This window comes from Abramis brama (genome assembly GCF_963993115.1).
Source record: "Abramis brama genome assembly, chromosome: 25".
NCBI classification, from domain to species: domain Eukaryota; kingdom Metazoa; phylum Chordata; class Actinopteri; order Cypriniformes; family Leuciscidae; genus Abramis; species Abramis brama.
This window is the reverse complement of record NC_139987.1, coordinates 8,798,548-8,810,841: the sequence shown is the minus strand read 5'-3', so window position 1 is coordinate 8,810,841 and position 12,294 is coordinate 8,798,548. Positions and strand designations below refer to the sequence as shown.

The 12,294-nt window shown below is 40.6% G+C and overlaps 1 protein-coding gene across 1 annotated transcript; it reads right to left on the bottom strand.

The window, feature by feature from the left end:
* Positions 1-1,839: 1,839 nt before the first annotated feature.
* Positions 1,840-12,294, bottom strand: pigo (phosphatidylinositol glycan anchor biosynthesis, class O). Its single transcript, XM_084105144.1, has 11 exons — positions 12,088-12,294; positions 10,986-11,467; positions 9,205-9,348; positions 8,926-9,049; positions 8,664-8,823; positions 7,929-8,108; positions 6,274-7,819; positions 5,541-5,744; positions 5,174-5,361; positions 4,164-4,234; positions 1,840-3,627 (listed from the first exon to the last, which is right to left on the bottom strand). Exons 2-11 carry the CDS (start codon positions 11,464-11,466, stop codon positions 3,498-3,500), a joined length of 3,228 nt encoding a protein of 1,075 aa, XP_083961270.1. The 5' UTR covers position 11,467; positions 12,088-12,294; the 3' UTR covers positions 1,840-3,497.

The window sequence follows — 12,294 nt, the reverse complement described above, 5'->3', positions numbered from 1 at the left end:
TTGCATCTGTTCTTTTTGTGTGTGCAATGAGTCCGCTTTGATATGAGAGATCTTTTGTAGTGCAGGGACAAAGGCCACTGGAAAGTCCGTAAGATTGTTTATGTGCCAACCACAGGTGGTCATTTCTTAACATGACGGATGGGTATTTCCCACTTTGATGTAGGGCACAAAGGGGGACGTCTTTTGGTGCCCAACTTGTATTGGTTAATTGTGTTTTGTAGGGGTGGAAATGTGAAGGTTGTTTCTTTTCTTTCTGCATTCCTGTCATGTGTAACAAACAAACTGAAGCTGGTGGGGAAAACACTGATCATTTTAAAATAAATAACCTGGTTTGGTTTTGGTTGCGTTTCTGCAGTGCGATCAGAAACATCACGGGTCATTCCTAGAACATTTTCATGTCCCAATATATAGGATAAAAAATGTAACTCGTATTCATTTGTTTTCTTTTATCATTATTTTACTACTTTGATTGGGTGTTGTAATTTTGCAATGTCCCTGCGCACTATGTAATTCTAAGAACTCGCAATTTGCATTTTTTAATTAAATCGCAATTAAATCGCAATTAAATTTTAATTTCTCTATTCAAAATGTCTAAATTAAAGCATGTTTTCTTGTATATATTCTTATCTGTTAATCTATCCTTTTAAGTTTCAAGTAAAAATAAAATGACTACATAACTAGTTATATTATAGGTGTTTAATAACAAAAGTTTTTTATTTTAGTTTTATTCATATTTTTAATTAGCTTTATATTTATATTTTGCCTATTTAAGTTTGTTAGTCATTTCTTCATGCGATTTTGTAATTTTTTTATTATTATTATGTAAATACTGTTATTGCTTTAATTTATATTTAATTCAGTTTTAGTCAAGTTTTTGTTTTTATTTAATTAAACTTATTACAGTTTATTGCCAAGGCAACATGTCTAATTAAATAAGTTTACCACATTTATTCTATTTGATTTCAGCTTTATTTCAATTAACAAATAGGATTTTAGTAGTTTTAGTTAGCAATGATATTCCTGTCCTGAATGACATCATATTCCATGAGGTGACTCCGTTCATGGTGGGAAAACAATAGCACAAACTTCAGTAGGTATTAGCAATATATTTGATGAATTATATGTTGTTTTTATGAGTGTTCTCATTTTAAACACTCATATACAATAATCTCAATTTAAAAAATGAAAATAAAAGCATCAAAATGAAAAAAGTTGAGTTCCTCATGTAAGCTAATTTTCAATCTCTCACTGAGCATTGACTAACTTTATTTTTTCCATTCTGTTTGCTCCCATTTTGTTCATTTTCTTGGCATTGTGTGTAGCCTATAACAGCCAGACTATGTTTTGGTTGTGGTTCCGCTCTGCGTGACTATGTGGATGAAATAACCCTTCACAATAGATAATGTTTCACAAATGAACTCTTTTAGAGAGTGGCAATTTATCAGTTCAATAAAATAACTCACTCAGCTGTTGAGTAATAAAAACACCATCTCCGCATGGCTTTTACAACATTTCAAATCCCTGTTCTCACCATTTCCCCAAAGCCAAGCCCATGTTGATTCTTGTTCTATTAAGGGCTCGGTCGTTCTCTTTTTTGCCAGCAGACACTCTGTTCTGCGTTTTTTTTTTTTTTTTTTTATAGATTCCCCGGAGGTTCAAGATGAATGCATTCAAGATTTAGCAGCTCCATGTCAAGCTTTCTCACTCGTTGTGACTGACAACTACCTATAGCACTCTCCATAGGCGTAATTTGGAGTTACCTGGTTACAATCCATTGTGGGACATGTCCCCACCACTTTTTGCCAGGGTCTATAGCAACATTTTTTTTTTTTTTTTTTTGCCACAGGACCAATATAATTGAAATTGGAGCATTACACCAAAAATACATTTATTTCACTTCTTACCAGAACTATAAATTCAGCTCGTTGGTCATTCCTGAGCTTAATGTGCACTTATGCAAAGAGAACGACCTATGACAGGGCACTTTGTAATGAACTTACCCTGGCACATGCAGATTTCATAGGGTGTTTTTAGATAAAACAGTGCACTCTGCAGGACAACAGCTGCTCCTGCAAACACAAAGAAACTAGAATACACACACAAACAACCATTTCAAATTGTACAAAATATTTAATTGATTTTTTTCCCCTTTATCAATGAATTTAAACAATTTTAGGACAATTAAAATGATTTCTTTCACAGCTCTAAATCAATCATCCACCACACATTAAGATGTTATTAAAAGCCACTGTATGGCTTGACTGTATTTTGCTTTAAAAAAGTAAATACAAAAATTAGCCTCTCACACACAAAAAAAAATGCACACATGCAGAACAGAATATTCTATTGCATTATGGCTAAATTAACCTGAGCATATGATCATGTAATTATCTTCCCCATGCATTTCTCACAAAAATGAGATGAGTAAAATCATTTAATCCATTAGTGAACTAAATATATGACAGCTAAATAAATAACAGTCATTGCAAATTGAATGAACACAGATTTCATTCACTAATATCAAACAAGGCAACCGTTAAAACTAGTGACCTGATATCTAGGTGAAGAATTTACCTAGCCCAAAAAAAAAACACAAAAAAAGGTGCAGAACACAACATACATGTTATTGGTTCAACCCTGATGCTTGTTATTGCTAGGGAATAGACAGGACACCACATTAACAATGAGCTATTATAAAATAAAATAAAACACAATAAGAAGCAGGACAATAAAAAAGAAAAAAAATCATGTCCACTGCTGAAACTAATGATGCCTTCAAGCATGGCTTTTAAAGAGACAGTTCAACCATAATAATTATTCTGTCATTTACACTCCAAATCCTGCATGACTTTCTTTCTTCCATAAAACACAAAGGGAGCGCTGTTGCAGAATGTTCAAGCTGCTCTCTTCTATTCAATGAATAGTTCAATAATAATTCAATGGTGAGCACAATTTTCCCTGGTTACAATCCACCATTATTGTACGGAGCAGCTTGGTCAGCTAGATCACGACATGAGGGTTTAAATGATGACAGAATTTACATTTTAGTTGAACTAGCCCTTTAAATCTTTTGGTCAGTGGGGGGGTTTTGTGAGTTCACATCATTGCAACACTGTGGATTTCATGTAGCCCTTCCATAAAATAACTTCTAATATTCTCTTGAATGACCTTGTGGGCATGGCAGTAAAAAAAGCATGCACAAAGATCATCTCCCTTTCCCTCTCTCTCTTTCAATACAAAGGCAGTAAAGCAACCAATGCCTGTCAACAGTTCAATAGCTTATTGAAAGCATAATGACTGTTGCAGTCTTCTAAAACAGCTTCGGTTTATTGACTTCTCTCACGCGTTCAAAAATGAAGAGATGCTTTAGACCTCTTTGGCCCAAAGTCAGATGCGAAACAGATCTGGTTTTCATCTGTATGGTTGGCAGTGGAGCTGAGGAGGATGGCCAGGTGTCTTCAACACATCTCGGAAAAGTTCTAGATGGGTGACAAGTGCTACCTGGAGTTCTGAGGGAGGAGTTTCTTAAACAGACCGCCCACTGACATGTCCACCCTCATCACCATGGCAACCCCCAGAATAACAAACACGCTGCCCACGATGAAGCCAGACGCCTCAAACATCAGTCTGCCGAAAAGAAAAGAAACACAGCTTAGGATGCAGTTATGAGGAGTGTTTTTTTTTTAAATGAACTTATGCTGCAGTTGCGCTGTGTCATAATTACAGCAATTACAAGATGAAAACTACTCGGGGTTTCTATGCCAACACTCATAATGACACAATGGATCCCTGTGTGGGTTTGTTCGTAATGACAGCAAAATACTTCACTGCATAATTTCACCTCATGTGAAAGTCAGAGTTGTCAAAACTCTGAATTTATGCTATAGTTATAATTCAGGGTCTGTTTAGAAAGCACTGGACTGGAAGTCTATGCTGACAGTTAGCTTGCTAAACCTTCTCAACATGAAAAGCAAGTGCTGCGTGGGTGAATTTTAGAAAAGTTTTAAAGGACCTTGTACAAAACAACACTGTCAAACAATACTGAACTATTCGTTCAACCAACCAAGTCCATTTCAAAAATGCATTTTGTAAATGTAACAATACATTAAAATAAGAAAGAGATAAGAGGTAAAATAGAGAAAGAGATGGAGATGGCAACTCACTTCGGTGCGAACACTTTCCACACCATCAGATGTCTCCTGAGGATAGCAGCCGCACAAACCGATGCAAAAACCTAAAGGTAAACAAGTTATTTATCATTTTATTTTCCATTTTACAAAAACGTAATGTTAGATGAGAATACACTAGCCTGCTAAGCCTGTTCACACCAAGTCTTACGCGACTCAACACAAATGTATGACATTCGCCAAAAAAAAGTGTATTAGAACAATTCACATCTGGTGAATTTTTTATTTTTTTTAATTACCTAACCTACAAAATAAATGACCACTGTGGAATGCCATTTCACTGTAATGGAGACCACAGAAACACTGTTTAGTTTAAAAAATGTTCTGAATGAATTTCGTGTCTGACTTAAATGGTTAGTTTTTGAAGCTCCAAAAAAGTACATCCACCCATCATAAAAGTAATCCATACGTTAATAAAGGCCTTCTGAAGCATTTTCGTAAGAAAAAGATCCATTTATAACTTTATAAACTAGAATTCACTGGCTTCCATTCGTGAGTCTAGCATGACGCATTGATGAACGTGGAAGTGCAGAGGACAGAGCGAAACAAAACACCGGTCACAAATTAGAAGTCTAAATCAAGAATTTTTAAAGAGAATTGTTGGAGGAGCTTGAGTTTGTTGCCCAGCCCTGTTAGTTTGAACCGCAAGAGTCGTCTACTCTCATCTAAGCTTAAACACTTCATTCGCCGGAACTCGACTCTCGTGAACTCGTAAATGGACGTTACTGGAAGCTAGTGACGATGTAGTCACGTACGATGTAGTCACGTGCGATGGCAAGTGCGTCATTACTACGACACACCCCTTACGGCATTGGTCCTGGCTTTTGTTCACACAGGGCGCGTTCCGGGACTGATCCCGGCAATGTTACTAGGTCCCCATCCCGGCATCGATCCCGGCATCAATCCCGGGACGTGTTTGCATTCACACAGAAGGCCCTTTAATGTGAGCATAAAGCAATGTGAATGTAGGCATAATTTGAACGCACCTGTGCTCCATTCACAAAGAGGTAGCGTGCAGCGAGCTGCAGGAGACCCGAGCTGAACTTCTGAGGGTTCTCTCTCAGTCTCATCTCCATGACAGCGTCCTCACTCTCCTCTGCTCCTGCTGAGCATGTAGATCGGGTCCCACGTACCTCGCACACCAGAGGCCAGAACAGCAGTAGAGGACAACCAACTGCATGTGCGAATTAGACAGTGATCATTTAAAATTGAGAGAATGTATGGACACAAGGGAGAATCTCATAAGCTTCAAACAAATGGCTGATCAAAGTTATGACTGGTTGAGCAGTATAAGGTGATACAGAAACATCAAGTGTGAATCATGCCTATCCTGCTAAGCTAAGGTCAAGTTACCCGCAAAGATGATGTGAGAGGAGAAGGTGTTGAGGGTCACCAATGAGGCAGGAAGCATAGTGCCTGTGTGACCTTGAGGAAAACCCACAAATGCAGCACCCCACTGAATGGAGGGAAAGGTTGGGAGGTGTCCTGTAGCGTGGAAAAACTGGGTGGCTGCCAGAGACCATGAAACCACAGGAGCCCATGGCACACTGAAACCATCTGGAAGGGTTCAAATAAGAATATTTAAGGCATCAGTAAAATTTGAAAAAAGTTGACGCTTTTAGCACTGTTGAGCGGAATCGTAAACACCCCTGATTGGCCATTGTGCTCACACACTCATCGGATATGTCGGTGATTGGCTAAAATGATCAGCGCACGGGAGCATTTGAAAGTGTTTTGAAAGCGGGAGCAGGAGCGTTTGAAAGCACAAGCAGGCGTCTATCAGCAGACCGGTCCACTGATAGACGCCTGCTTTCAAACGCTCCCGTGTGTATCTGTGTAAGCGCTCAGTGAAGAGTGTCATTGATGTATATTTACAACATGTTTTTGAAGCGCTGATCACTGTAACCAATCACAGACATATTTGATGAGCACGTGAGCACAATGGGCTATCAGAGGTGTTTACAATTCCGCTCAACGATACAATTTCAGTGCCGACTTGGTACAGAAGTCTGTACTTTTTGACAACACTAGTAGTAATAGCTTAGCAAGGCATAAGGTGTGAAGTTAGAAATGGAGTGCATCTTACTGGAGTGTTTGTGCAGGCTGGAGAGGGTGGTGCTACAGGCGTGAATGTGCAGCACAGCTCCGGCCTCCAGCAGGAGAAGCAGGAAGGCAAGGGCCATTCCCTCTGGATGGAGTAGCAGAAGCGCCAACCCCAGGAGTTCGCACAGCAGGACCAAGGGAGCCGAGTACACTGTACCCAGACCATAAGCCTCCACGGCTGGCCTGCTGTCCTCTTCGCTACCTTCCGTGACCCCATCCTCCAGCGAGTGTCGGATACGCTGATACAGCTGTGGTATAAGGTGGTGCAATTCAGCCTGTGGACTGATTCCTGTGCTGGCTCGGTACTTGGGGGGTGGCAGGGATGTTCCTCGAGAGCTCAACGGAGTCCTTGACTTGAGGAACACAGTCATGGGATCCACCCACAACAGGAGAAATCCCAGGCCCAGCAGACAGAAAGTGGTCCGTGGCAGGTACACCTGGGCTAGGCCGATTAGTTCGGACAAACTCCGGAAGGTGTCCTGTGGAGTGGCGCTCACTGCCCAATGCAACCCCATGCAAACACAGGCCAGTGGTACAAGGATGCAGGCCAGAAACAAAGTCAAACTGAAACAGTTAAGGTTCCCGTAGTGTCTGAGCCAGCGATGTAGAAGGTACCCCCACATGGCCAATGAGACCACAGAAAGGACATAGTGGAGGTTGCGCAGTTGGCTGTCCTGTACACGTGAGAGCGGGGAGAGGAAAGGTGAGGGCTGGCAGGTGCCCTGCTCCTCTCGGCAGTTGTGGAAGGAGAGGGATAGGTAAAGCGATCCAACCAGTACTCCCAACCACACCAGCAAGATGGTGGCCTTCCGTCTAACCACTGAGGACGGCAGTGCTGTTGGGAGCAGCCGAGGTGGCTTCTGGGTGTCTGGTGGAGGAAGTGGGACCAGGAGTCCATCCCAGTTGAGACGGAGAGGAACATATACGCTCAACGTGAAGAGCAAGAAGGTAACAACATGGCCCTCATAGATGACATAGCTGTCCGAGAGTAGCGAGGCACAGCGCAGGAAAAGAACCAGCAGGGCCGGTGTGAGGAGGCCAGAAGGTGACCACCTATCTTTTGGAGAAACTCCATGAGTTCTCCATAGAAATAAAACCTCAGAAGAAAGTGCTGCAACTCCCAAACACCATGAGAGCTCCAAATAACCTTGCATGAACAGCTGACCTGCAGCTACTACTAGTCCCATCACCAGCCCTGAGAGTATAGGCAACTTCAGGACGTTTTCCTGAATTACTACATGAGACAACTCGGAAAGGACGTAGCACAGCATACAGGAAACCCCTAAGATTAAGAGCCCAGCAGCCATTTTGAAAGGGTTGAAACGGGCCCAGGAGGCTCTACAAGTCTCTCTGACAGCTGTCAGATAGTTCTGCATGGAGACGACAAGCTTAGGAGAGGGAAGATGGCCCTTGTGGGCAGCGGCTAAGTACTGGGAGGAAATGTTTGAGAAGTCAGCCCGCAGCTGAGACAGACTGTCTGGTGGGATGTCTTTGGCCATGTTAGAGTAGGTCTCCAAGAAGCGGTGTACCTTCACAGAAATAGAAGAATCAGACAGAATTAAACTCAGCACAATCGTTAAACAAAAAAATATTAAATATAATGGAGGCAAAAATATAATTGCGAGAAATTCCTCTAACCTGTTTGACGTTAATCCACAGAGCCTCAGCCTGGCTGAGTCCTGTAGGTGCACCTCGGGAGCCATTCTGAGGAAACAGTGGCAGAAGAACCTGGCCCACACTGCTATAGGGAATGGGAACTCCCAGCAGAAGTGCCAGGGTGGGCACCAGATCAGTCTGAGGTACTACCTCAGGTTCCACCTAAAAAAATATAAACATGCTGATCCAAAGGTAACCAAAGCACTAAGGTTTTATAGACTTTTTTTCTCATTTTATGAAGTGGAAATTGGAAGTAGAAAATTGAGAAAAGGCTAATAATTAAACAATTTGTTTTTCTTATTTTAGATTTTGATATGAACTGAACGTAAAATATATGGATTATGATTTTCTTTCAAATTATTTGATATTAAGTATCTACGTTTTAATGTCACATCTGAATTAAAGCTGCACCTGACTTTTGATTTTGGGGAATGCTTCTGACTTAAAGCTCTTGTGCAGTCAGATGTGTTTACACTCGTGTACATAATTGTTACATTTATACACCAACATTTTTTTATTTCACACAACATTAAAATCTCTGCACTTATGTGTAACACAAGTAAATAAGTGATGCTATTATCATGCAACACAGACCAGTAGTGTTGACTACAGTATCTCTATCTTTCCACCCAGCCATTTTTTTCCTGGACACCACAATTGTATAACTGTGATATTAAATATAGACAAATATGGACAAATCATAACAGTGTCTTTTACCTGGGAGCCTGGTGCTGAAAATAAGGGCGAGGAACTGTAGAGAAACAGGGCAGCATCTGTTTCTTTCTGGCTCTCTCCACCATGATCCCCAGTGTCTGTCATTCCATGATCACCCATCACAACCAACAGGGTGTCGTTCTTCAGACGCTTTATCACTGACCTGGGGTTAGCGGTGAGACAGCAGCAGATAATATTTAAGAGAATATATTGAAACTGTAACAGCATGCCAGAGTGTGGGTTAATGAACAGCCATGCAGCTAACCTGATAACTCCATCCATCTGGGAGAGTTTCTCAGCCATCGCAGGGTGATCCGGGCCAAATCTGTGCCCACAGTGATCCACACCCAGGAAATGAGCAATCAACACGTCCCAATCATCCCCCTCCACTGAAGAGAGCAGACAAAACCTCTTAGCCACTCATTCACCCACTGTGTTTACAGTGTAAACATGAGATGTGTACGTCTATTTACAAGGTAAACAAAGTGAGATCTTAAACCAACCAGGCAGGTTCCTAATGGATAGGTGAAATCATTCTGCTTACTGGTAGGATAAATGTTTTGGAGAATGCCATTGTCCACGGTGTGCAAGTCCTTCACATTGAAGGAGGGGAAGGGCAGAGATTTGTGGAACTTCTTGGGGAAGAGACTCACCCATGTATCATCCCCCATAAAAACAACTCTCTTGCCTTTAAACCAGGAGAGAAAACACAACTATTAACAAACACTCTAGCAGAAAAGCTACATTTTATGATCATTTCAATCTAAATATTTAAAGCACAATATGTAAGATTTGTAGATTTAAAATATCCAAAAACCACTATAACAATATTATATATTTTGTTGACTTGTGTGCTTACAATATCCCAAATGTTTGCAACAATGTTTTAACCAGTGTGACGTCCCGCGTCTTTTCATCGCCTGTCAATGATGTCATATCCGTGTTACCTCCATTTCCGGTTTTACTTCCATGGAAAACGCCAAAGCAGCTTTTAAAAACATTTGATAGGCGAGCAACTGTTTGGATACCTTTATCTAGAGAAAACTGATCATTGTTATAGCTCAACACGGTTAGTCTTATTGTTAGAATCTCGTTTTCTCAGCCACCGAGCGAACACGCAGAGTAACAATATAACATAACTTTCAAATGTAAAAATTTTTAGTATGATTGTTTTGACTAAGTAAAACAGCTGTGTTACCCCGTAATTTTAATTCGTCAAATAAAGTGACTTGAGTAGTAATATAGTAATATTATAGTATAGTAATATAGTAAAATTATTTCATTACAATGAAATAAAACTATGTGAATTTAAATGATCAAACGTAACTATAGTAAAGTTCAAGTTCAGGGGCGGATGTTAAGATTAACTTTAATCGTACAATAAACATTAACAACAAAACAAGATGAGCGGCAGCAGCCGGGCATATATACGGCCGGCCATGAACACATCGGCTGTGGCATACAAGCATAATAAAAACAGCAACGTAAAACGTCTCAGGCTCTCTGCCCCGCCCTGCTTCATACCACAGTAACGTTAATAAAACTTTAATAGCTCATCCATAAACATGATTTCTGCCCGAGTCCCGTCGGATTGCTCTCCATCCGCTGTGGAGGTGAAGTTGACAAATTCCCATGATTCCACATTCAATAACGCCGTCATCAAGCTACATCTTTGTTATTGTTTTGAATAAGCTACCTCTAGTGGTGAAACTTACATACTGTGCCTTTAAGATTCATTTAATTCAATAAAATAGTGACTTCGTAATTAAAATTCCATTAGTTCCAATAATACATAGTAAACAACAGAATTATAGAAATATACTACATATTTCTATATGTTATAAATATTGCTTTTTAGCAAATCTCACAAATGTAAAAAAAAAAAAGGCTCAAGTCACATTTCACCATAAAAATCTAAAGAAAAGGAAAGTCAAACTTCAAAAGTTTGGAGTTAGTAAGATTAAAAGATTTTAAGATTAAAAGTCTCTCATGCTCACCAAGGCTGTACAGAAATATGGTAAAAACAGTAAAACTGTGAAATATTATTTTCATCATCATTACTCCAGTTTTCAGTGTCACACAATCCTTCAGAAATCATTATAATATGATGATTTGGTGCTCAAGAAACAAGTCCTTATGTGTTATATACTATTACTAACATGTTAGATTTTTAAGTTAGAACATTATTGTATGTAATATCTGCGCACACAAAAAAGTGCACTATATATAAAATTCTGAGTGGCCATAGAATACTATAGTCTTCATTTTCTATAAACTCTTGACAGGTTTGGTGAAAAGGAAAATGCCAGTTCCAGATTCACTCACCCACTTGGCCCAGCTGGTGCACTAGATTGTCTTCCAGGATGGCATTGGATGCAAAGTTGTTCCCCACGTCAATGAACGTGGGCAGGGAACCAGTCGTAAAGCCTTTGATCCTCTGCATGGTTGTGGTGGGCGGATCGGCCCGGAAGGTGTAGAGTCTGGCATTTGAGGGGTGTGATGATGCCATCTCATCTAACACCGGCAGCTTGTTCTCAAACGGCTTGGGTGCTGTGTTCTCCGGATCATAGCGGGTGAAGTCGGCCTTCAGGGCATCGATGATCAGGACCACTGCCCTACGAAAGCGAGGCTCGCTCAGGCAGAAATCTCCCTTCATCCGGGCTCCTGGAGATAAGACGTCTGCACAGGTGCTGGTTCTGTTGACCTCCAGCCTGACGAGAAGGAAGCCTCCCACAAACAGGAAGATGCCCACATAAAACACTGAGCAGACCCAGATGAGGGCGACCAGGACAGGAAGTCTTCTCATTCTAGACAAGACGGAGAATCAATATATGGCTCGTTGTAAAATTGAGGTACATTTCACATCAACAAAACTGTGATTTAAGGCAATTCCAAGCAAACTAAAACATTAGGCACACAAAATATTTGTGTGAGATAATATGCTTTAATGGATAAAATATGTTTTTTCTGAAGAAAATTGTTAGAAACAATATCATTTATCAAATAATACGAAATATATTCTAAATTGTAGAATGACTCTACAATGACTTTCAATGACTATATATTACATTTAGACATACACATATTAGAGACATATTGAGTGGCTTTCCTAGACACCCCAAAGTGCATTTACTGTTCACAAAAACGCTGTCTAGGTAGGCAACTCACTAGGTTTTGAGACACAGACCGACACAAGCAACGCTCCATAGTAACTGTTAAGTCAAAACTGAAACAACACTAACCTTTAGGACTTTCTCTAAACGTAATGTGAAATGTGCTCTGTGTGTGTGTGCCAGGCCAGACAACGCACTAGAAATTGAGTCCATAAATGCAGGCGAGTGGCTGCTGTTGTATTCATATTGTGTGTGTGTTTGTGTGTGTGTGTGTGTGTGTGTGTGTGTGTGTGTTGCATGCATCCAGTACTGACCTTGCTTCTCTGTGTTCGTCCTCTCTCTCTTCAGGGATGTAAATGTACGCCGTGCGTCCACTGCAGGGGGACTGAAGTGCCGCAGGTTCACCCACATCTGGCGGCGGTGCTATCAGAGCCTCACTGCTGCTCTACACTTCTGAACATGCAGCCTAATCCATGTCGGTTTGGTTTTAATATTGGTCATCTCGCAGCCCGGTTTCCACT